General features: G+C 29.3%; 2 protein-coding genes across 2 annotated transcripts; both read right to left on the reverse strand.

Moving 5' to 3' along the window:
* Window positions 1–1,923: 1,923 nt before the first annotated feature.
* LOC129316712 (vicianin hydrolase-like) lies at window positions 1,924–5,215 on the reverse strand. The gene is made up of 11 exons (XM_054961105.1): window positions 5,154–5,215; window positions 4,967–5,042; window positions 4,722–4,793; window positions 4,503–4,590; window positions 4,126–4,378; window positions 3,904–4,019; window positions 3,529–3,746; window positions 3,381–3,412; window positions 2,732–2,834; window positions 2,416–2,524; window positions 1,924–2,134 (listed from the first exon to the last, which is right to left on the reverse strand). Exons 2-11 carry the CDS (start codon window positions 5,025–5,027, stop codon window positions 1,924–1,926), a joined length of 1,263 nt encoding a protein of 420 aa, XP_054817080.1. The 5' UTR covers window positions 5,028–5,042; window positions 5,154–5,215.
* A 13,091-nt stretch (window positions 5,216–18,306) lies between these two features.
* On the reverse strand, window positions 18,307–24,507 carry LOC129315997 (vicianin hydrolase-like). Its single transcript, XM_054960211.1, has 13 exons — window positions 24,310–24,507; window positions 24,163–24,232; window positions 23,630–23,688; window positions 23,417–23,492; window positions 23,219–23,290; window positions 23,016–23,103; window positions 22,633–22,885; window positions 21,541–21,656; window positions 20,224–20,441; window positions 20,057–20,088; window positions 19,263–19,365; window positions 19,068–19,176; window positions 18,307–18,621 (listed from the first exon to the last, which is right to left on the reverse strand). The coding sequence occupies exons 1-13, from the start codon at window positions 24,469–24,471 to the stop codon at window positions 18,453–18,455; spliced, it is 1,527 nt and encodes a 508-aa protein (XP_054816186.1). The 5' UTR covers window positions 24,472–24,507; the 3' UTR covers window positions 18,307–18,452.
* Between the last annotated feature and the right edge of the window lie 19 nt (window positions 24,508–24,526).

The following is a 24,526-nucleotide window of genomic DNA, read 5'->3' on the forward strand; positions in this document are numbered from 1 at the left end:
ACAATACAATTAAAAAAATGGTCTTTTAAGGATCATTTTTTATTTTCCATACTAAACAATCCTGAAATTGCAAAATTTTTTATGATGATACAAATTATTTAAAGTTTTTAAAAACAAAAATCCTAGGACAAAAATAATGTCCAAAGATATTTAGGTGCGCAGACAAATGAGTTAATTTTCATCCACACTTGCACAATATGGGATGCCCAGAGATCCTATCATAAAATATCTTGTTGTGGTTATGGATTTTCTAATTAATTCTTATATTTATTTTTAAATTTGAGTATATATTTTAAATATATTCTTAGTGAATTTAATGCTTGTCATACCATTTATATGGACACATGTGAATTCTCATATTTTGTTACAGAATGCATATAAATTATAAAGCATATAACTTAGGAATGACTCAATTAAGTTGCTTTTATTTATATGCCTTGTGTAATTAATTAGCCTTGTGAGCATCAGATGTCATTTTGATATTTAATCCTTTTAATTTTTTATTTAAAATTTTATATTAATTTTTTAACTTAACATTATATTAAAATAATGGATAATAATTGAGGATTCATAATTTGGGTCAAAAGCACTCAAAACCCAACCCGTTACGAGACCTACTCAACCAGCCCAGACCGAAAGGCAAAATAAAACATGTGGCATTACTGCATGTTCTAATTAGTCAAATTAAAAGATAAAGATTAAGAAAGAATCTTTTACCCAAAAAAAAAAAGATTTGAGAAAGAATCAAGATCCAAAGAATACAGTAATCAATTTATCAATAAAAATTTTATATAAAAGCATAAAGCTTTTGATATTGTAAATTCATGTGTGTGCAAGGCCATGGCTCATGTTAGGCTAATAAGGCAACCAGGCTTCAAAAAAAGGTCTACTTATACCCAATATAATGAGTTATTACTTTTCTCATTAAACATTAATATTAATTATATATATTATAATTAGTCATTTTCTTATTACTTATAGAATACTATTGACAATGCTTGTAACAGTTGCTATTGTTAAAGAAGTTTTTTAAAATTAAAATTACTTAAATCTTATTAAAGATCAATCATATTATAAAATAGATTAAATGGAATAGTTATATTTATATATTAAAAGTAAAATGTTAGAATTACTTAATTATAAAAATTTAATAATTGATTTTGTAATTCAAAAAACTAGAAAAGTGATATGAAAATATATAAATAACAATGCATTAGGCTTCTTAGATAATTTCGTCTTAGATCCTAAAACTCCTTCACACAGCCCTGTGTGTATGCAATAAAAACCATTCACCAGTGTTGATGGGTTTGCCTTTCTCCATATATATATATATATATATTTATAACGAAATTGAGAGTTCATTTATTTAACATTAAGAAGAGTACACAATATATTATAAAAAAAATACATAGTAGTCTATCTCATAACATGTGAAATTCAAAGGAAGTCTCAACAACAAAACTGATATTTCATTTATTTAATATTAAAAAGAGTAAACAATAGTTTATCTTATAACATGTGAAACTCAAAGGAAAGCCTCAATGGACTTCATTTATTTAATATTAAGAACAGTACACAATAGTTTATCTTATAACACGTAAAACTTAAAGGGAAGCCTCAATAACGGAACTGAGACTTCATTTATTTAATATTAAGAACAGTACACGATAGTTTATATCATAACATATGAAGCTCAAAGGGAAGCTTCAAACATAACAACTTCAGCTTTGTTTGGAATGAAAAGGAAAAAAAGTTATATGGGAGAAAACTAGGGAAAAAAAAATCATTATCCATAATTGTTTTCCCCTAATTTCCTCTACAAAGAGAGAAAACTAAAGAAAAAACGTTATGTTTTGAAAGAAAAATGATATTTTCTTCTACTTTTCTCCCTTAATTTTCTTTCCTTCTCATTTTCTTTCAATCCTAATCAGAGGATTTAGAATCACTTGGCAGAGTAAGCAGCCAAGGATTGAGGAACCTCTTAAACCAATGAGCAGAAAACTTGAGATATCTTTTAAGGTTGTCTTTGTAATCCACGAAGGTGAGTCCAAATCGAGGTGTGTAGCCTGAATTCCATTCAAAGTCGTCCATAAATGCCCACATGTAATACCCCTTCACATTCACCCCATCGCCCCTACATATATAATCAACACAGTTTGAATAAGTTACTCCTTTCGATCTTATTTATATATAAGACCTCAATGCAAGACTTTTTACAAAAATTAATGAAACATTCGTCACTCATTTCTAATCATGCTATTATCTCTTTTACTAAGTTTAAGTAACAAGTTTTCAATCCTTCCTTCCCGTGTCATCCAATGAATTATATCAATTCACAGATCATGAAAATGGTTAATGTAGGATATATATATATATATATATATATATAATAATTTAATAATATATATGACGCACCAGATAGCTTGAAGAAGACATCTGAGATGGCTATAAATGTATATTATCCTGACACCATCCTTAGTGGCTCCATGAACTGGTATTGACGCATCATTTGCTTCCGCAACTCCTACAATTTTCCTCAAACACATCAACATATATAATTAAAATTGGACAAAAATAATTTGAGTTTTGAGTAAATGTTTATAAAGTCAACTCGTCAAAAAGTACAATGCAGAAAGCTTAACAAGTATAAAATATGTAATATGCTTCTTAGATATATGTTGCTTGTGAAGCCAAGTCTTCTCATGAAAGCGTATGATATGTAGATAGGTACCATTTTCAGTGATGTAAATTGTTGGGTTCTGGTATTCGTTCTTTACATATACCAAAAGCTCACGGAGTCCCTCTGGGTAGACGTAGAGCCACTTCAAAGCAGTCTACAAAAGCAACAAATCTCCATAAATGGACAAAAAAAGGACATATATGGGCTCGTTTGGTTTCTGTTTTTTTTTTAAAAAATTTTTATTATTAAAAACAGGAAAATAAAAAAAATTATTTGAGTAACTGTTTTGAATTTAAATGTTTTAAAAATTGTTCTCCTTTTTTATTTTTTTTAATGGAAACAATATAAATAGAGCTGTTTTATTTTTTTTAAATAATTTTTTTGAAACACTCTAAATTTAATAAATATAAATTATCTTCAATTACGGTTAACAACTATCATTGACCATCATCATTAATTTACCTCTGGCGACTACCACCATTGGCTGTTTTTTCAACTCCAAAAATGCTTTCAAATTAACATATATAATCAAAAGAATTTTCATTTTGTTTTATTTTTAAAAAAAATATTTAAAATTTTTTTAACAAAATTAGAACAAAACCAAACAAGCCGATGATCCCCAAAAATTTTCTAGTTGGATCCGAGGATCCAAGATCCCCCCCCACACACACACACACATATCAAGAAACAGAGCATATACCGGAGCACCGACGTAGACACCATCTCTTGAGGCTGAGATTAATCAGAAAAAAATAAAGTGAGTTTATTTATTATTAGTATTCATTAAGTTTTGATACACACACACACACACACTTGCTTTATACCATCATTTTAATTTAACTACTTACTCGAGAAAGTGACATGGATATCAGAAGTGTAACTTTTATTAGCAGTGCTCGTAGAGGGATTGTTTTCCACATAATTAGCGGTATAATAATTGACACCAAGAAAATCATAAGACCCTTTCAACATTTTTGATTCTGCTTTTTTGAATTTTGGCAATCTATCTCCAACTATAGATCTCATGCTCTCTGGATAATCTCCATAGGTGACAGGATGAGCAAACCTGCAAAAAAGAATTATCTTTAATTTCACTTCGACTGGTTTGAATTTAATATTTTAAATTTAATATGAACAATTCAAAATCTCAAAAAAAGAAGTGGAGAGAAAGTACAGTGAAGGGAAAAAAAAAAAAAAGCCAAACTCATGTTTTTCTCACTTACCATCCAAAGTAAAAATCCAGAGCTCGATTTGCAGCCTCACGATTTGCTGGAGTTTCGTACTTTGGAATCATCCGACATGAATCTAATGTAATTCCTATTTGCCCTCTTTGGCTAACCTAGAATAATTGTAATGACGGAAAATTTCAGATTTTGTTCGAGAAAAAACTATATATAACATGCATGGTAAGGTAAAAAAATGTGATATAATATATGCAATAGAACCTGATATCTGGTTCTGTAGAGGCCAACAGCAGCTGCATGAGCAAGAAGGAGATTGTGGGCGACCGTGTAGGGCTCGGTGGAGGAGTTGCCAGCAGTGCAGTTTCCGACGTAGTTAGAGCACCTGCCTGGTGCAAAGGTGCCACTATCGTAGCCACCAAAAGAAAACATGTGGGGTTCATTCAGAGTAGCCCAATTCTTAACCCTATCTCCAAACGTCTTGAAGCAGAAGTTAGCATGGCGCCGAAAATCATCCCTAAAATCATTAATCAATTAGAAAACTAACAAATGCTTTTTTCCATAATAAGCCCCGGTATGCTAGATCTTTGACGCATACTAATCCAATACAATTAGTGCAAATAATGTAATGTAACACTTACACTACTTTCTTGTCGAGAAATCCTCCATACTTGTTTGTAAGAGCTTGAGGAACATCCCAATGAAAGAGAGTGACAAAAGGTATTATGCCTATACACGCGCAACAAGGAGTGAGAAAATATGAAAGGATTGCTATTGATTTTAGAGAAGTTTATGCTATTATTATCACAAAAATGAACTAATTAAGTGAATGGATAGAGAGACCCAAGCCAGAGCCTGACCATTAGCAAGGAGCTCATTGATGACATTGTTGTAGAATTCGACACCCAACCGATTCACCTTAACTCCACCCTCTGCACAAATACAAACAAATAATAACCAAATGTAAACAATTGGGTACTAAATACTTTGTCTGGTGTCTTATAATGAGAATCGAGAATTAATTCATTATATGTAAAGGCCCTTTATTGATTTTTTTCAAAATTATCTTACCTTAGTTTAATTAAAAAGAAAAAAAAAATCTTACCAGGGAAAATTCTAGACCAAGAGATGGAGAATCTAAAGGAGTCCAGCCCAATTTTTTTCATCAGTTGTATGTCACTCTACAATATTAAAAAAAAAAAAGGCATTTGCGCGCACAGTTTATATACACACATATACATATGGGGAATATTGATGAAATAGATGTGGACGAATTGAAAGTTGATGAGCACCTTGTAGCGATGATAGAAATCGACGGCCACGTCGCCGTTGCTGTGATCCAGTATCTTTTCTGCTCATTAATAATTATACACAGAAAAAACTAGTATATATTTGTATGATTAGTATAGTTTAAGATAAGATCTGCTGTTGGACTTCTTATTATTTTAGCTTTTGATCACATACAAATGGGATCCACTTCACATTAATGTTAAAATTTGTTTACATTATGTAACTTAAAAATAAAATAATTAAGTTGGTATTTTTACAGCCGTGTCATGAAACGTGTGACACTCCAGATAGATATATTGATGTTTAATCATGCATAGTTCATAGATTTAAACCTCCATGCATGTATACATGCATGTACGTATCTCGTTTCCCCCATTAAGATGACACACACGATACACACACATAGGGGGAGAGAGAAACCTGGATGCTGCTTAGTGAAGGTGTCCCAAATGCTTGGTCCTCTTCCATCAATATTTGCCGCTCCTTCTATCTGTGTCGTGGAACAACCATATTGTTTTAAACATTAAAAAAAAAAAAAACTATACTATGTTGGAAGAAAAGAAAGGGATTTTGCATATTCAAAATGGTGAATATTATGTTGTATAGATTAGTATTAGTAGAAATGAATGGATGTATATATACCTGATACGCAGCAGAACCAGCACCGAAGACAAAGCCATGGGGGAAATGGTATCTATTTAGTGCATTTGGAGTGCCACCGTCCGCCGCCGTGAGAGTGGTGGCGGTGGCCACCAATAACACACACAGCACGAAACTGTTACCTTAACTCTCATACTTGATGCTTTTGCTCTTGCTATATTTCTGATCCGCAACTTCATGAATCCTCACTGTTTATAGCCATTAAGTAGATGCATGTAAAGTGGGAACACTGAAAATAATTGTAATCTCATGTTTCACGTGAACATTTGTCTCGTTGTATATAACTTTTCAAGTTCTCTGCTTAACTAAGCTATGAAGTTTAGTGAAGCCCACTCAAGTGCTTCATTTCATAACTGAAACAGACTTGTTTTCATTAATTAGTCTGAAAGATTAGAAAACGATGATAATTTCTTGCCCTGAAATTCACGAGCTGGCTTAATTAACATCTCAATTGATGATCCCGAATGTTGCTAACAATGTTCACACCACACAAGTTTTACGTTTCCTACAATTTAATGTTAAGACTTAAGAGCAATACATTGCCAAATTTTAATTACTTTAAGGGGGTAATATTGTTAAAAAATATTTTAGAATACTTGATGCTTTTCTGAAAATAGTTCAAGAGCAAAAATGAACCTTAACACAAAAAGTTATTAAAATATTAGATTATTTTAACTAGATACCTTATAATTTAGATGTTTTACTTTTGGAAGTAAGCTTTATATAAAAGACTGGCAAAAAAAGATTTATATAAAAGAGATTGAAATAATAGTTATTAATTAAATGCTATAAGTATAATCATTTCACTCAAATAATATGTTTGTTATGAGAGAAAAGTACAAGGAAAAGAAACGCAGAAGAGAAAAGTGAAGGAAAAACTATATTTTTCCTTGTTTGCTTAATGAGAGGAGAATGTGAGCGAAAAAAATTGGGAGGAAAATAACATGTTGGGTCTACATATTTGTCCCTCCAACTTTTCTCTGTAAAAATGTATCGACAAATATTTTTGTTTACAAACAAATATTTTTGTTGCTTGGCTTTTGCTAATTAAAAATTAGACAAATATTAATTTTAAATTTTTACGTTCATTTTTGCTTAAATGCCTTATATTTAGTTGTTAAAATTTTGATCTTATTAGATATTTAATAATTTAAGAAATAAAATTTAAAATTGGATAAGATATTTTTTTTCTAGTACTAGATAAAATTATTTGCAATTATTTTTTATTAGATTAGTAATATAAAAAGAAACTATGTAAATAATATGTTAAAATATTAAGCTTTATTACATATAGATATTTTTCTACAATTAATAAGGTTATCATTATATGTATGAAATTATCCTCCTTCTTTTCTTTTGTTAAACCAAGTATAGAGAGAGAAAATTATATCATTTCACATTTATCTTTTCATTTTCTCTTTTCTCATTTTCTTTATTTTATATTTTTTCTTATAACATAAAAACATAGACTTAAGAGAGGTTTAGTGCATGTTTGGTATATGAAAAAAAATATTTTTTTGAAAAAGAAAAAAACTATTTTTAAAAACAGGATAGAAACAATTTTCATTTTCTTATTGGAAAAATATTTTTTTACATTAAATATTTAATTTTTCTAACTTTTGGGACCTCCCTCACCCTCATCCCAATTCCCCCACCCCCCAAATCTTAAATAAAGTTTGTCCCTCTGCCACCCATTACAGGTCCTCTTCTTTTCCCTATGTATAATTGTGTTATTAATTATAATTATACAAATATAATTTATAAGATATCCATAATGTAATTTCATAGTTTTATTTAATAATTTAATTAAGAAAATTATGAGGTCTAATTAAAAATTCAATTATGTTTTGAGAAAAATTGAGGTTAATGAGTTTAGACTCCATTCCTACATGGAGAAAGGCCCAATGTTAAAACACATTGTCAGTCATACAAAGTAAATGGAGAGAGATCAAATTAGATTATGAGAGAGAGGTTATATTTAGGATTGAACTACAGCAAGAAAGAAACAAAAAAGAGAAGAGAAAACTATTTTCATATCTTCATAAGATAGTCTTGGTAAATTAGTGTTTTTGAATTTGTTAACCATTAAATCGGGCTAAAATTTGATCATAAAATTTATAACATCCAAATACTAGTACAAAAATGACTTTTTACAGCGGTTAAAAGGACAATGTTGTTCCAAAAAATGTAGAATGTCCCATCTTTTTACATTAGTTATACACCCAATATAAAAACTAAAATTTTTAAATCAATTATAAAACCAATATTAAAAATTATATAAAAAAATTTACCTAAAACTTTTTACATGGGTTGGGCTTCCAACTGATGTAAAATAATGACTTTTTACATCAGTTGGAAGCTTGAGAGGGAGGAAGGAGGGGGAAGGGGGTGCCGAGAGAGAGAGGTGAAGGGGAGGGGGGCTAGTCAGTGAGAGGGAGAGGGAGCACTGAGAGGGAGGGGGAGGAAATGAGAGAAAGGGAGGGGAGTCGAAGTGGAGCAAAGGGAAAATGAAAGGGAAGGAAACAATGTAAGTTTGTGCAAGAGCAAAACGAGTAAGTAATTTAAAAAATTTTTTACACTAGGTGAAGGGTCACCCGTTGTATATTCTACATCAGGTGAACCTTCACTCGATGTAGAAAATACACTTTCTACATCGAGTGAGTTCCACCCTACGTAGAAAGTGTATTTTCTACATCGGGTGGCCTTGCTTGATGTAGAAAATAGATTTTTTACATCGGGTGACACCTGATGTAAAAACTATAGAATATTTTATTATAATTGTAAAAATGTCACTGCCTTAACTTTTTATACCATTTGCCTTCCAACTAATATAAAAAATAACTTGTAAATTTCATATTTTGTACTTGTGAAATAATAATTTTTAATAGTTGGATCCTTGATTCATTTCATAGCTATTTTCACATCTTCATAAGACAATGTGGGTAAATTGGCATTTGCAAATACGTTAATAGTTGGATAAGGTTGAAATTTGGTCAGCAAGTTCATAACACCCAACTTGTCATTTTCAAATAGTTCCATTGTTGATTCATTTCTTGATGTGAGAGTTATTTACTTTGTTATTCTTAACTATTTTCACATCTTTATAGGACAATCTTGATAAATTGGTGTTTACAAATTCATTAATCATTGGATTGAGCTAAAATTCAATCAGCAGATTCATCACATCCTACTCATTATTTTCACTAGTTAGATCATTGATCTGTTGCTTAATGTAAGAGTTATTCACTTAGTCATTTGTATGGGATTTGCTAAGGTTAATGAGATGAACTAATCTAACTTTAGGATTAATATGGTATTAGTGTTAGGAACAACAATTAGCTATGATTAATATATTTTATTGTTAATTAGCATAATTGTGTAGCATAGAATGTGCTGTGGGCACTGTAGGTGATCACTTTTGTGTTTGAGAAACCATTTTTTAATATTATATTATGTGTTATGTGATTAATTATGTGTATTTTGAATTATGAAATATATGTGTTGAGAACTCATGTATTAAATTAAACTTCATTTTGTTGAGAAAATACGTTGCAAGTGGGATATTAACTATTTATAAGAAAGTGTTTAGATTATTAAAAAGTGTATTGGAAAGCACAATTTTTAATGTGTTATGCATTATTGTATTTACATATATTGAAATTGTTCTTAATTACATGACATGTTGGTGTATGGTTGGGACTCGTGTTGGATAAATCTTACCACATTATATGCTCCCATTGAGCCTAATAATTGTTGGCGCCTATGGCTTAAACTAGTTTATATTTAGCCTGGTGAATTAATATACCAAGCATAGTATATGGAGGAGATAACAAGTTGTCATGCCATATAAGTGTATTTGAAAATTAAATCTATCTAATTATTTAAAATGGATTTTGTTCCCCTTAGCAATCTGAATGTATGAAGTGGGAACACTTGAAAAAACTTGTAATCTCATGCCTCACGTACAGTGACAGACCCAAAAACATTAAGAAGCGGGGGCAAAAATTTGACTTAACATAAATATTGATTTTTTTAAAAAGCATAATTTTAAATATTTATTAAATTAAATTATAGAAAAAATTAAATAATTATTAGAGAATAAGGCATGAAGCATAAAATTATAATGGTGTATTAAATAAATTTGTCTAATATAAATAAAATTTGACCATATTTGTGTAGTTGAGGATTTTTTGTCATAAATTTTTATTTAAACAAAAAAATTATTTTTTAAATTATTATACATTCACTCTCAAACTATATTATAATTTTTAAAATTATAACATATCAGTTAGATTTGAGTTAAACAAATTTTTAGGGAGGTAAGTGAAACTTTCAAGGAGGCAAATGAATTTTTTTTTCCTTAGAAAGGGGGCAACTGAAATTTTTTCTGGGTGGCGAAGAAATATTTTGGATCATTCCATATATATATATATATATTTTTTTTTTTCTTTCCATGTGGGGGAATTTGACTCCTCTAGCTACTATAAGTAGGTACATCCTTGCTCACGTGGACACTTGTCTCCTTATAAATTAGCATTTGTCTCAAACGATCCATTTCATAACTGAAACAGATTTGTTGTCATTTAGTTGAGTCTAAAAGATTAGAAAACGATAAAAATTCCTTGGCTCGAAATTCACGGCCGGCTTAATTCACACCTCAATTTCTTTTTTTGAATAAAGGAGGCAGGCCGAAGCCTGAGGAGGGTTCTAACCCCTCAATTTCTGATCCACACAATTGCTATCAATATACGTTCAAACCACACAAGTTTTATCTTCTTATCACAACTATATATTGAAAATTAGTACATGAGCTTTTGGCATTTTTACACAAACAAAAAATAAATGGCCATCAAAGATTGAACTTATTAACTAGCTTCCGATAACAATTAATGTAATAAGAATTATACAACAAAAAGTCAAAAAAAAAAGGCTAAAAGAAATTTTTGACCCACAACCCACAAAATATATCACAATAATATGAGGTTCTTATTAATGAGCTATCTATAAATATTTTTATAAATGTTTTTTTAAATTTAAAGACATACTTTAATCTTTGCAAGCTCCCAGATTCAATTTATCTAAAAAAATTTAGCAATAAAAAAAAATCTGAAAAATAGGTGATACTCGAAAGAGGGAACAATGGCTAACCAATAGGGGCTGATAGAAGGGCAAACAAATCGAATCCACTTCTTAAAAAATATTAACTCCATTCTTTTTTTAGGCTTGTTCATTGGTTTTGTTCTCTTTCTCTATTCTAGTTTTTATGTTCTAATAATCACGTGTCATTTAAATTGTCGATTGTAGCAAGGTGTCTTATACACCTTTTGGTGATTCAAGCATATGCTCTTTCCAGTCATTAATATAAGATAAATTTTAAAATTTTTTTGGTTCTTTAATATAAGATAAAGTTAAGTAATTAATTTTATTTTTAAATTTTATCATTATTTATTTATTATCGTTTGAATTCCTAAGCAGCAATTTATTGTAGTTATTAATTGAAAAGAAGGATACAATTACAAAATTATATATATTTTTATAATTTTAAGAATATAACTAACATTTCTTGATGAATGTAAAAGTTTAGCTTATATATAACATGAAATTTAATTGGGATAAAAATAAATATATAAGATAAAATTAATTATATCATGTGACCACATGGATTGGTTTATTTACGAAATATCCCTGTTTTATTATATTCTTGCACATATATTAATTAAAGTAAATGAATGATTTCTAGGAAATTGTGCTAAAAATAAAAAAAATAACATAATTTATTGTAGACATCTTTTTCTTACCAGCCATTTATTTTAGACTTCTTATGCGTTAAATTTTATCCACACAGCAAGCAACATATGGATAGGCATGTTATCATAAAAATTGGCCAAGCACACTGGTCTAACTAGTTGCTCAAAACAATATATTTATCTTTTTATTAAAAAAAAGAATATACTTATCTAGCTACCTGAAATTTCTTGGTTTTATATCCCTCCTCCCCCCACAAAAAAATTATTGGGGTACATTTTGGATATCTGTGGGAAATTTAATACCAGTCGTACCATTTCCATGGACGCACGTGAATTCTCAAGTTTTTTTGACAGCAAATGCATAAAAATTAGTGTTTGTGAATTTATTAACCATTAAATCAAGCCAAAATTTGGTCATAATTAAGATTTATAACATCCAAATAATAATTTTCAACAGTTGATTCATTGATTCGTTACTTGATATAAGAGTTATTAAATTCATCATTCATAACTATTTCCACATCTTCACAAGATAGTGTGGGTAAATTGGCATTTGCAAATACGTTAATAGTTGGATAGGGCTGAAATTTGATCAACAGATTCATAACACCCAATTTGTCATTTTCAATGGTTCAATTGTTAATTTATTTCTCAATGTGAGAGTTATTTATTTTGTTATTCATAATTATTTTCATATTTTCATAGGACAGTCTTGATAAATCAATGTTTACAAATTCATTAACCATTAAATTGAGCTAAAATTTAGTCATCAAATTCATCACATCTCACTCATTATTTTCACTGGTTAGATCACTAATTCGTTCCTTAATGTAAGAGTTATTCACTTTGTCATTTGTATGGAATTTGCTTAGGGTAATGCAATTAACTAATCTAACTCTAGGATTAATATGATATTAGTGTTAGAAATTACAATTAGTTATAATTAATATGTTTTATTATTAATTAGCATAACTGTGTCATGTAGAGTGTGTTGTGGGCACTGTAGGTGGTCACTTTTGTATTTGAGGAAGCATTTTTTAATATCATGTTGTGTGTTCTGTGATTAATTATTTGTATTTTGAATTATGAAATATATGTGTTGAGAACTCATGTATTAAATTAAACTTCATTTTGTTGAGAAAATGTGTTGGCTAGTGGGATATTAACTATTTGTAAGAAAGTATTTAGATTATTAAAAAGTGTATTGGAAAGCACAATTTTTAATGTGTTATGTATTATTGTATTTATGTATGTTGAAACTGTTCTTAATTACATGACATGTTGGTGTATGGTTGGGACTCGTGTTGGATAAATCTTACCACATTATATGCTCCCATTGAGCCTAATAATTGTTGGCGCCTATGGCTTAAACTAGTTTATATTTAGCCGGGTGAATTAATATACCAAGCATAATATATGGAGGAGACAACAAGTTGTCATGCCATATAAGTGTATTTGAAAATTAAATCTATCTAATTATTTAAAATGTATTTTGTTCCCCCTTAGCAATCTGAATGTATGAAGTGGGAACACTTGAAAAAACTTGTAATCTCATGCCTCACGTACAGTGACAGACCCAAAAACATTAAGAAGCGACAAAAATTTGACTTAACATAAATATTGATTTTTTAAAAAAGCATAATTTTAAATATTTATTAAATTAAATTATAGAAAAAAAATTTTAATAATTATTAGAGAATAAGGGTAAAGCATAAAATTATAATGGCGTATTAAATAAATTTGTCTAATATAAATAAAATTTGACCATATTTGTGTAGTTGAGGATTTTTTGTCATAAATTTTTATTTAAACAAAAAAATTATTTTTTAAATTAGTATTCCTTCACTCTCAAACTATATTATCAATTTTTAAAATTATAACTTATAAGTTAGATTTGAGTTAAATAAATTTTTAAGGAGATAAGTGTAACTTTTAAGGAGGCAAAAGAATTTTTTTCCTTAAATAGGGGGCAACAGAAATTTTTTCTAGGGGGCGAAGAAATTTTTTGGGTCATTCCATACAATTTGTTTTTTCTTTTCATGTGGGGGCATTTGCCCCCTCTAGCTGCTAAGTAGGTACATCCCTGCTCACTTGAACATTTGTCTCCTTATCATTTAACATTTGTCTCAAACGCTCAACTGAAATAGATTTGTTGTCATTTAATTTAGTTTAAAAGATTAGAAAAAGATGAAAAATTTCTTGGCTCGAAATTCACGACCGGCTTAATTCACCTCTCAATTTCTAATCAAGACAATTGCAAACAATGTTCGTTCAAACCACACAAGTTTTACCTTCTTATCACAACAATTGAAAATTAGTGCATGAGCTTTTGGCATTTTTACACAAACAAACAGTGAAGAAGCAAATTTTTAAATATAATAAATTAATCATAAATGGTTCGAATATTGATCCTTAAATTAGTAGTTCGTTCAGTTCAATGTTCGGTTTAATTTTTAAAATTTAATCTTAAGAGATAAATTATAGCATATTTATATGCATTGTGCGCGCGCGTGTGTGTATATGAAATGACAACGCTTGAAGAGATTTATAATCTCATGTCTCATGCACTTTTGTCTCTTTATACTTTATTCTTTAACATGTATCTCAAAATGCTTCATTTCATGACTCAAATAGATTTATTGTTGTTTACTTTACTCTAAAAGATTAAAAATATTTGAAAATTCCTTGGCCTGAAATTCACGGCCGGCTTAATTAACTTCTCAATTTCTGATCCAGGCAATTGCCATCAATATACATTCAAACAACACAAGTTTTATCTTCTTATCACAACTACACATTGAAAATTAGTACATGAGCTTTTGGCATTTTTACACAAACAAACAAAAAAATAAAATGGCTATCAAAGATTGAACTTATTAACTAGCTTCCGACAACAATTAATGTAATAAGAATTATACAACAAAAAAGTCAAAAAAAAGGGCTAAAAGAAATTTACCCATAACCCACAAAATATGTCATAGGTTTAAATCACAACATCACTATAAGGTTCTTATTAATGAGCTATCTATAAATACTCTTATAAAAGAAATTTAAATTTAAAAACATATTTTAATCTTTGCAAGCTTACAGATTCAATTCATCTAAATTTTTTTAGCAATAAAAAAATCTGAGAAATAGGTGATACTCGAAAGTGGGGACAATGGCTAGCCAATAGGGGGCTGATAGAAGGGAAAACAAATATTAAAAAAAAAAATCGAATCCACCTCGTAAAAAATATTAATTCCATTCATTTTTTAGGTTTGTTCATTGGTTTTGTTCTCTTTCTCTATTCTAGTTTTTATGTTCTAATAATCACGTGTCATTTAAATTGTCGATTGTAGCAAGGTGTCTTATACACCTTTTGGTTGTTATTCAAGCATATGCTCTTTCTAGCCATTAATATAAGATAAATTTTAAAAGTTTTTTGGTTCTTTAATATAAGATAAAGTTAGAGTAATTAATTTTATTTTTAAATTTTATCATTTTTTATTTATTATCGTTTGAATTCTTAAGCAACAATTTATTGTAGTTATTAATTGAAAAGAAGGATACAATTACAAAATTATATATATTTTTATAATTTTAAGAATATAACTAACATTTCTTGATGGATGTAAAAGTTTAGCTTATATATAACATGAAATTTAATTGGGATAAAAATAAATATATAAGATAAAATTAATTATATCATGTGACCACATGGATTGGTTTATTTACGAAATATCCCTGTTTTATTATGTTCTTGCACATATATTAATTGAAGTAAATGAATGACTTCTAGGAAATTGTGCTAAAAATAAAAAAAATAACATAATTTATTGTAGACATCTTTTTCTCACCAGCCATTTATTTTAGACTCCTTATGCGTTAAATTTTATCCACACAGCAAGCAACATATGGATAGGCATGTTATCATAAAAAATCTTCTTGTTGGCCAAGACACTGGTCTAGCTAGTTGCTAAAAAGAATATATTTGTCTAGCTACCTGAAATTTCTTAGTTTTATATCCTCCACCCCCCCCCCCCAAATTATTGGGTACATTTTGGATATTTGTGGGAAATTTAATACCAGTCGTACCATTTCCATGGACACGTGAATTCTCATGTTTTTTTGACAGCAAATGCATAAAAATTACACCCTCCATTAAAAAATATACGATATTTTTAATTAAATTTTATCTCTCAATAAAATAATTATCTACTTTCAAACTAATCCTATCTTTTTATATTTATTTTTATTAAATACTCTATTTAAACACTTTATAATAAATATAAAATTACATTGATAGGGATACTTTTGAGAAAAATGGCAATGATTACACTTCAAAAGACTAAAAACATCCAACTTCTCAAAAAATATCTTATATTTTTGAACAGAGGGAGTATAAAAAAATAACTTAAAAATTCATTGACTCATGATTAGATCTCAATTAAAATAATAAAATTTAAAGAATATGTATAAAAATAAAAATATTTTAGATGATATTTAATCATTCACACGCAATTTATATTTTTTTTTTTATTAGAGGCAATTAGGGGTGGGCATAGGCCAAGGCTTTTGTGCATCCTAGCCAACTTTAAACCTAGCGTAAGCTCAAAGTTTTAATTAGATCTATTTAATTAAATAAGTTATGTTTTTTTTTTGAGGCCAAACATATGAGTTCAATGAGCTGACCTATTTACACATACAAATATATCTTGTGTAATATATCACACACACATCAGTTTCATCCTTTGATTATTAATCAATCTATTCTTTTTTATTTGTAATTATGTTTTCAATTGAATTGAACTTATATATTGACTTTAATGTTATTACTTTATTATCATATTGTATTGTATTTGGTGAATCCTTTTAATTATTCTATATTATAATTGATAAATTAAATTATATATTATATACTAATAGTTTTAAAGTATATTTGAGATATTTAAAATTAAAATACAAGCCTATTTAAAATATTTACTTTTAAATAGTCTTTCAAGTTAATTCAAGCTTTAGGTAACTTTGGATTTGAGCCATGAAAACATTTTTATATAAATTTCAGGTCAAATTTAAAAATTTAACTTGCCATACAGGCTTGGTCTATTTAGTCAAAGCTTAACTCAATCTAATCTATTTTCACCTTTGCTTCCAATAAACATTTGAACATTGGTTCACTACACCCGCACATAAATTGTCTAATTAAATCAACACAAGTTTTTATCATTAACTAAAATTACCAATAAATCATATATACACCTGCGCAGATCGGATCATAGGCCAATACCCAAGGCACCATATATAACGTCTTTATATGAACAGTTTGTCATGAACCACGAAGCAATGAAATCCCATGTACTTTTGAAATTTACAAGTACACGATTATTAGAAGCAGGTAATGAGAAAGAATAAAGAAAAGAAATGTGTGACTGTGAATATATATAAAAAATTACAAATATTAGCATGAAAATGGTGGAATTAAGGGAGGAGCTAGGAACATCTTAAACCAATAATATTGAATATCTTTTGAGATTGTTTTTAAAATCCACATAAGTGATTCCAAATCGAAGTGTATAACTGGCTTCCCATTCAATGTCATCAAAAAATGACCATGCGTAATATCCCTTCACCTTCACTCCACCCCTGCATCCAAAATTCAGATAACAAGTCTTTGTCATTGTACTTAGCATTAAATTGATTAAAGTAATGGTTCAAAGGTTAACAATTAAAATTGTAGTTGAATCGTGATCAAATAAATTATAAGAGGTTTGTGTGATTTACTCTCTAATTATTATGTTAAGAAATTTTGTGTAATTCTAACTATTATAATGAAAATATATTTAATTTATATGTAATATTTATGATAATTAGTTGATTAAAAAAATGACAGAAAAATCTCCTTAAAATATGTAAATAACAATAAAATTCTATGAAAGGTGATAATTTTTCTTAAATCCTTTGAGAATTTTCTAACATTAATGTTTTGGCAAAATGATTATGATGCCCCTAATTTAAAATAAAAAGAGAAACAGGCAAATCAGATCAGGCATGTGAAATGAAAGCCTTACTTTCAGCATACTATAAAATTATTCAGAAAAAAGTTGAGTATAGGAAACATAAAAGTTAAAACTATATTTATTATGACATAACAAAAAGTAAGTTTCATGGCACAAACGTTTCGCATATGTTATACTTTTGACTAATTATTATTGTTATTATTATGATATTGTATTCAGTCAAAAGCCACCTCGTATTATTGGTGCCTTTTCAATGAACGTCACATTATTATGATTTTAGTGTAACTTTATAAAATACTTTGAACAATGTAATCGTCATCATCGTGAAGCAATGAAATAAACGTGAATGTCGTTAATGATAAACAGGCTTGAGTGTGTTGGGCCAAGAGGAAATATGGGCTGCCAAGGAATGGAGTGAGAAAGAGGCCCAATTCATTTTGCGTGTGGGTATTTTAGATATTATTCCTTCGTTTTGAAGGATTCTTCTTCTTTAATCTTTTTATTTGATTGAAATTTGATTATTGCCTTGTCTTCTTTTGATTTGTATTGCACAGGAATACCGAATACGGGAGTGATGATAATGTGGATTTTTTTTTTTTACTAAATGAATTTATGATTGGCATCTAAAATTGATTTTTGTAAAAAAAAAATAAGAGAAAAAATTTTAGTGATGAAGAATTTATATTATATAATAAAAATTTGAAATATTTATATAAGTTACACTATTCATAACCGATGAACACAATAAGTTGTGATATTAACAACATACACCAAATGTTACTGCATGATCTTGAGATGTCATTTATTTTTGAGATTTAGGAGCACATGATGAAAGATGGAAGATAAGAAACATGATGGAAGAATCCATAGAGCACAATTAATAGTATTATAGGGATTAACGAAGGAGGAACATCTTGAGCCAATAAGCAGAATATTTGAGATATCTCTTGAGATTGTTTTTGAAATCCACATAAGTGATTCCAAATCGAACTGTGTAACCAGCATCCCACTCGAAGTCATCAAAAAATGACCATGCATAATATCCCTTCACCTTCACTCCATCCCTGCACATATGAAGATCGAACCCATTATTGAATTAGTCAATATGTTGTTAGTTTAAAGACCAATAGTCAAAACTATAGTTAAATCATGAATTGACTAATTATGAACAAATTTATTCAACCAATTAAGGCACAAGTTTAATTTTTTACCGGTTCACTCGGTTGAATTGACATGATTTTCAATACTAGAGTCCTTGATTCATTTAATTCATATTTTATGGAAAAAAAGTTTGGATTTTAACTATTGAAAACAAATTGTATTTAATTTTTAAATGTCTATATTTTAAAAAATTAATGAAAATTTGATTAAATTATATGTAATATTTCGTGGATGGACATGCATCAATTCATTAATTATAATAACTTTCGTGGATAAAATTTATTAATTTATTTCTTACAATAATCAGTTAATCAATTTCTTCGTTGTGGTAATATATATGAGAACTAACTTGATAGCTTGGAGAAGATATCTGAGGTGGCCATCATAGTATCTAATTCTGATCCCATCCTTGATCGCTATTTTCACTGGTATAGATGCATTGTTTGCTTCAGCAACCCCTAAAATTTTCAACAAAAATTATATATAAAAGAAATATATAATAATGTTAAAAATCACAAATAGATGAATAGTTTTGGGTACCAACCATTTTCAGTGACATAGATGAGTGGGTCGTTGTATTTATGCTTGACATACAGCAAGAGCTGACGGAGACCCTTGGGATATATAAAAAGCCAACTCAATGCTGTCTGCAAAACCATCCAAAACACTCTTCTGTATTAAGTTTTCTTTTGTCTATCACCTAACTCCAATATTGCATTTTTTAGTCAACCACCTCTCACTTTTAAATTCTTTAACTAGCTTTTATGGAGTGACGCACAGAGATCCGGATTCGGCGAGATTCTTCCTAATCCTTTTAGTGTTTCACATGGCATTATAGATAACTTATGTTATGGTTCAGAGAGAATATATTTTAATCCAACAATTTATATGAATATATCTTAATCCAAATCTGTGCTTATATTTACATATTTAAACATATATATTCCATACATTTATATATAAGATGTTTTTTTTTTTACTGAAGTCCGCGTAGTTGAAATTATATTAAATCATAATAATTTTTCAATTTTGCCCCTACTAATGTTAATTAATATCATGATGGTGATAAATAAAACAAATAATTAATATATTTTTTCTTTTTTTAAGATAAGGACAAAATTATTTAATTATTTAAAAAACATGTTTAAGAACAAAATAAGTTTATAAAAAACAGTTTATATGTAAGGGACGGAGGAAGTAATTATATTATTGAATTTGAGATCTGGAGACTGGCGGAATGGGATTTCAAGTTCACAGATCTCTCTGTAGAATTACGATCCAATAATATATTTCTAATCTCTAATTAAGGAAATAATTAATAAAAAAGAAAGGAAATACCGGAGTACCAACAGGGACGCCATTTCTCAGAGCTGAAATCAAAAGAAAATGAAGATGACGTTTTATTTGTGTTGCGTCATGTTAGTGAATATAACATAACATAATATAATATAGTATAATATAATATGTAATTAGTTTTATAGGAAATTAATGATTGGGTTAATTACCAGAGAGAGAGGCTTGCATATCTGAAGAGAAACTCCGATTAGCAGTGCTGGTTAAGGGAGCATTTTCTGCATAATTAGTGGTATAATAATTGACACCAAGAAAATCATAAGATCCTTTCAGCATTTCTGATTCTGCTTTTGTAAATCTTGGCAATCTATCTTCCACTATAGATCTCATGCTCTGCGGATAATCACCATACGTGATGGGTTCAGCATACCTGCACAAACATAAAATTATTGCTTAGAAACTTAAACTTAGTTTTTTTGTTTGTTTTTTTATTACATACATGTGTCTTTATGTTAGAAACATTCATATTCGAGATATAGTTAGATATTAAATGTGTGAACCTCTTTTGATGAAGATTATAGGATAGACTAGCATATTCTAAGAGATCCAACTTTGTTAGTCAGTTTTCATGGTGTTTTAATATACTATGCAAACGCAAATTTTAAGAGGTAAAAAGCTGTAAGTTTGACTGGACAGAAAAGTAACAGGAAGGAAATAAAAATAGATTTTACCTCGTTTGGATAGCAAGTAAAAGTAGGATGAAAGGGAAAGTGGAGAAAGACTAGCACGTTCTCTTCTCAGTAGTTTTTTATTCAAAAGGAGAAAGATTTGTCTTCAGTTATGTTGGGAAAGGAATTTTCGCAATATGTACAAGTCTACATGAATTGTGATTAAATGATCAACCTGATCGTTAGAAGTGATATTAGTCATCATCTGTTCAGAAAAATTATCAACCAAGCCACAATATATTTTTATTGGGATTGGAACATTCATTTGAATTTTATGTTTAATATTTAGGGTTTTAGGGTTTAGCCAACACTACTTGTGCTCATCTGTTGGTTACTCAAGCTCAAAATGATTTTATATTTATGTTATATTATCTTTGAATAACTCTTGTTAAAGTGGTGGATGATGAAAGGAGATTGTTTGACAAACTTGACTAGCCCATAATCTCTTTTGATTAAGAATTTATTTTCGTTCAAAAAGAAACAGAAGAAGAAAGATTTTGGAGAGAATATATATATATATATATATAGATATAGATATAGATATACACCTTCCAAAAATTACCCCAAAAGTCAGAAAAATAGGTACAAAGTACTTGCCTCTTTTCTGTAAGTATCATTCTTATAGTGAAACTGTGAGACTACTCACTCTTCTTTCCAATTCTCTTGTTATTCCATATATATATATATATATATATAAGAAGAACGACATTTTCTTTCATCTCACTTCTCATATCCTCCAAATAAAGTATAAGAGAGGCAGGAAAAATCTGAAAATATTTGAGAAGTTCATACAAAACATACCATCCGAACCAAAAGTCAAGAGCTCGACTTGCAGCCAGACGATTGGCAGGAGCGTTTGTTTTTGGCTCCATCCAGTGAGTCACTAATGTGATTCCAATTTCTCCTTTCTGATATTTCTGTTTCCAGTGTAACACCCACACCCACAAATACATTAGTGATAATGAAGGGGGGATGTAGGTCTGGTTAAAAGAAAGAGTGAAATCAAGGGGTGCTTGATTTTATATAGTCAAGAGAGTTAAATTGATCAGGTTATCATGGAGTTTTAGGTTTGAGTTCTGAAATACATAATTGCGTTAAATAAATATGTTAAGGGCATGCCCAAAATACTCATGAAATTGTGGTTAGTAATAACGGTCCAATGGTTTGAATTAGTCTAAATGAGAGGACAAGGGTGGTAATATTCCCAAAATTTTCAGAATACTGGACAATTGAATTAAAAAAATAAAAGAAAGGGTGTGAATGGAAGATGCTATTATGGCAAGATGACTAATTATATTTAAGTTAAAGACATATAATCCTAGACATACGCATGTGGTGCAATTTTATATGGTTGCAAAAGTCTAGAAATTTGATTGATAAGTATTACATTTTATGAAGTATCAAGTTGATGACTGAAAGTTTAAGGGTCAAAAATTTTAATCCTCCGTTAAAAAATATAAGACATTTTTAATCAAATTTCACTTTTCAATAAAATAGTTATCTACTTTCAAACTAACCATATTTTTTTATACTTATCTCTATTAAACGCTTTATAATAAATATAAAATCATTTATTAATAGAAATACTTTTAAAAAAAGGCAATAATTACACCTCAAAAAAATTAAAAATGTTTTATATTTTTTAATATTCAACTCCTTAAAAAATATTTTATATTTTTTAACGGAGTGAGTATTACATATCTCAAAAAATAAAACACGCTGACACAAATTACTTTTCTTACAAAAATATGTTTGCATTCTACTTTGCAGCCATACAAAAATACTTTTCATCACAAACTACTCCTTCATAAAAAGAAAAAAAAAAGTTTTTTATCGCAAATTAGGCCATAATTAAAAAATGGAGCTTATTTTTTTTGTAGTGAGAAAGAAAACCTGATATTTTGCCTTGTATAATCTGACAGCATCACCATGAGCAAGAAGCAAGTGGTGGCCCACAAGGTAGGGCTCGGTGGCGGAGTTGCCGGAGGCGCAATTTCCGACGTAGTTAGAACATCTTCCCGGTGCGAAGCTTCCAGTATTGTAGCCATTATTGCTGTACCCGTAGGGTTCATTCAAAGTAACCCAATGCTTCACTCGATCACCAAAAGTTTTGAAGCAAAAATCAGCATATTCATGAAAGTCCCCCCTACATCATCATATATTATATATCAATTGGATTATAATAAGCAAAAAAAAAAACGCAAAATAAAATACTTAATCATTAGGATAAATATTGAGTTGATTGACAATAATTTTAGTTAATTAGTATGACTCACACTATTTTAGGACTGAGAAATCCACCGTACTCATCTTCTAAGGCTTGGGGGAGATCAAAGTGGAAGAGAGTCACAAATGGTGTCAATCCTGTAAATGCAATAATATGTGAGTTTAAAATTATTTTTGAAAATTAGAAGAAAAAAAACTCAGATCCATCATTATTTATTTTTAAAAAGAAAGAGAAAAAGACAGAGAAGTTGACCATTAGAAAGGAGCTCATTGATGAGATTGTTGTAGAACTTAACCCCCAAGGGATTGAGCATTCCTTTCCCCTCTGCAAATAAACAAGTTTCATTTTTTGCTAATCATCATCACTTTCAAGTTTCAACATTAATCTGTTCATATGAAAATAATTAAATAATTCAAAACACTTAGACGAGGATAGATAATATATACTTACTAGGGAATATTCTTGACCAGGAGATGGAGAACCTGAACGAGTCCAACCCTATCTTTTTCATTAATTTTATGTCACTCTACAATTATTATGCCATTCACAAACGTCAATTATTTGTAGAGCCGATATATATAATTTATATGTATCTCTTTGTGTGTGGAAAGATCAGAAATATAAGCAATTATATGATGAAATAAAATTGAAAAGCAAATGCACCTTGTACCGATGATAAAAGTCATCTGCAATAGCACCATTGCTGCGATCCAAAATCTTTTCTGTTTATCAAAATTTATTCTCTTTTTAGCATCGATCTCTTGACATACAATTAGTTTCTTAATAAAAAATAATTATTTCTTTAATTCTTCTACTGTACATAAAATTATGTCCTGAATAAAAAAAATTTAATTATTTCTTTAATTCTTCTTCTAAATCGATGAGCCGTTGTTGTTTCAAATGGATCCCAAGAAATTCTAAACTCGTTGCAAACTTTCTTGCTCGTGCAGTTTCTATGAGGGAAGTGCTCTAAAGATTGGGTTGTCGAGCCCCTGTCCCGATTCTCTTCTTTCCTGGCTACTGTTTGCTCTGTAACTAGGAGTTTCCTGTTCTTAGTTTCGCTATTGCTTTGGCGTTTTTCACTTTGGTATCTCTGTTTTCTTTTGGTCCCAAAAAAAGAAGAAGAAGAAGAAGAAGAAGGTGCGCAGTACAAGTGAATAATTGTTTTAAAAACATATGTAAATGTACTTAATAACCTGGGTGTTGCTTAGTGAAGGTGTCCCATATGCTTGGTCCTCTACCATCAATATTTGCTGCTCCTTCTGACTGAATCATCAAATTTTTTAATTTGGGGTCCGCCAAAGATTGTAGAAAAACTGAAGAAGAAAAGAAGAGATATATACCTGGTAAGCAGCAGAACCAGCACCGAATACGAAGGAGGGAGGGAAAAGGGTTCGATTGAAAGGCACAGAATAATGACTTGGCTTTGCACTCTCTATGCCTCTCAACAAGATGAAGAAGAAGAAGAACAAAACAACGACATAGCTCAACGCTACAACTCTCATGCTTGGCTCTTTAATTTGCTCTTCACCTACTTCAAGAAACACTCCTATTTAAAGT

Source organism: Prosopis cineraria, unplaced genomic scaffold, assembly GCF_029017545.1.
Source record: "Prosopis cineraria cultivar Desert tree isolate PC_DT_omini unplaced genomic scaffold, ASM2901754v1 PC7, whole genome shotgun sequence".
Classification (NCBI taxonomy): domain Eukaryota; kingdom Viridiplantae; phylum Streptophyta; class Magnoliopsida; order Fabales; family Fabaceae; genus Prosopis; species Prosopis cineraria.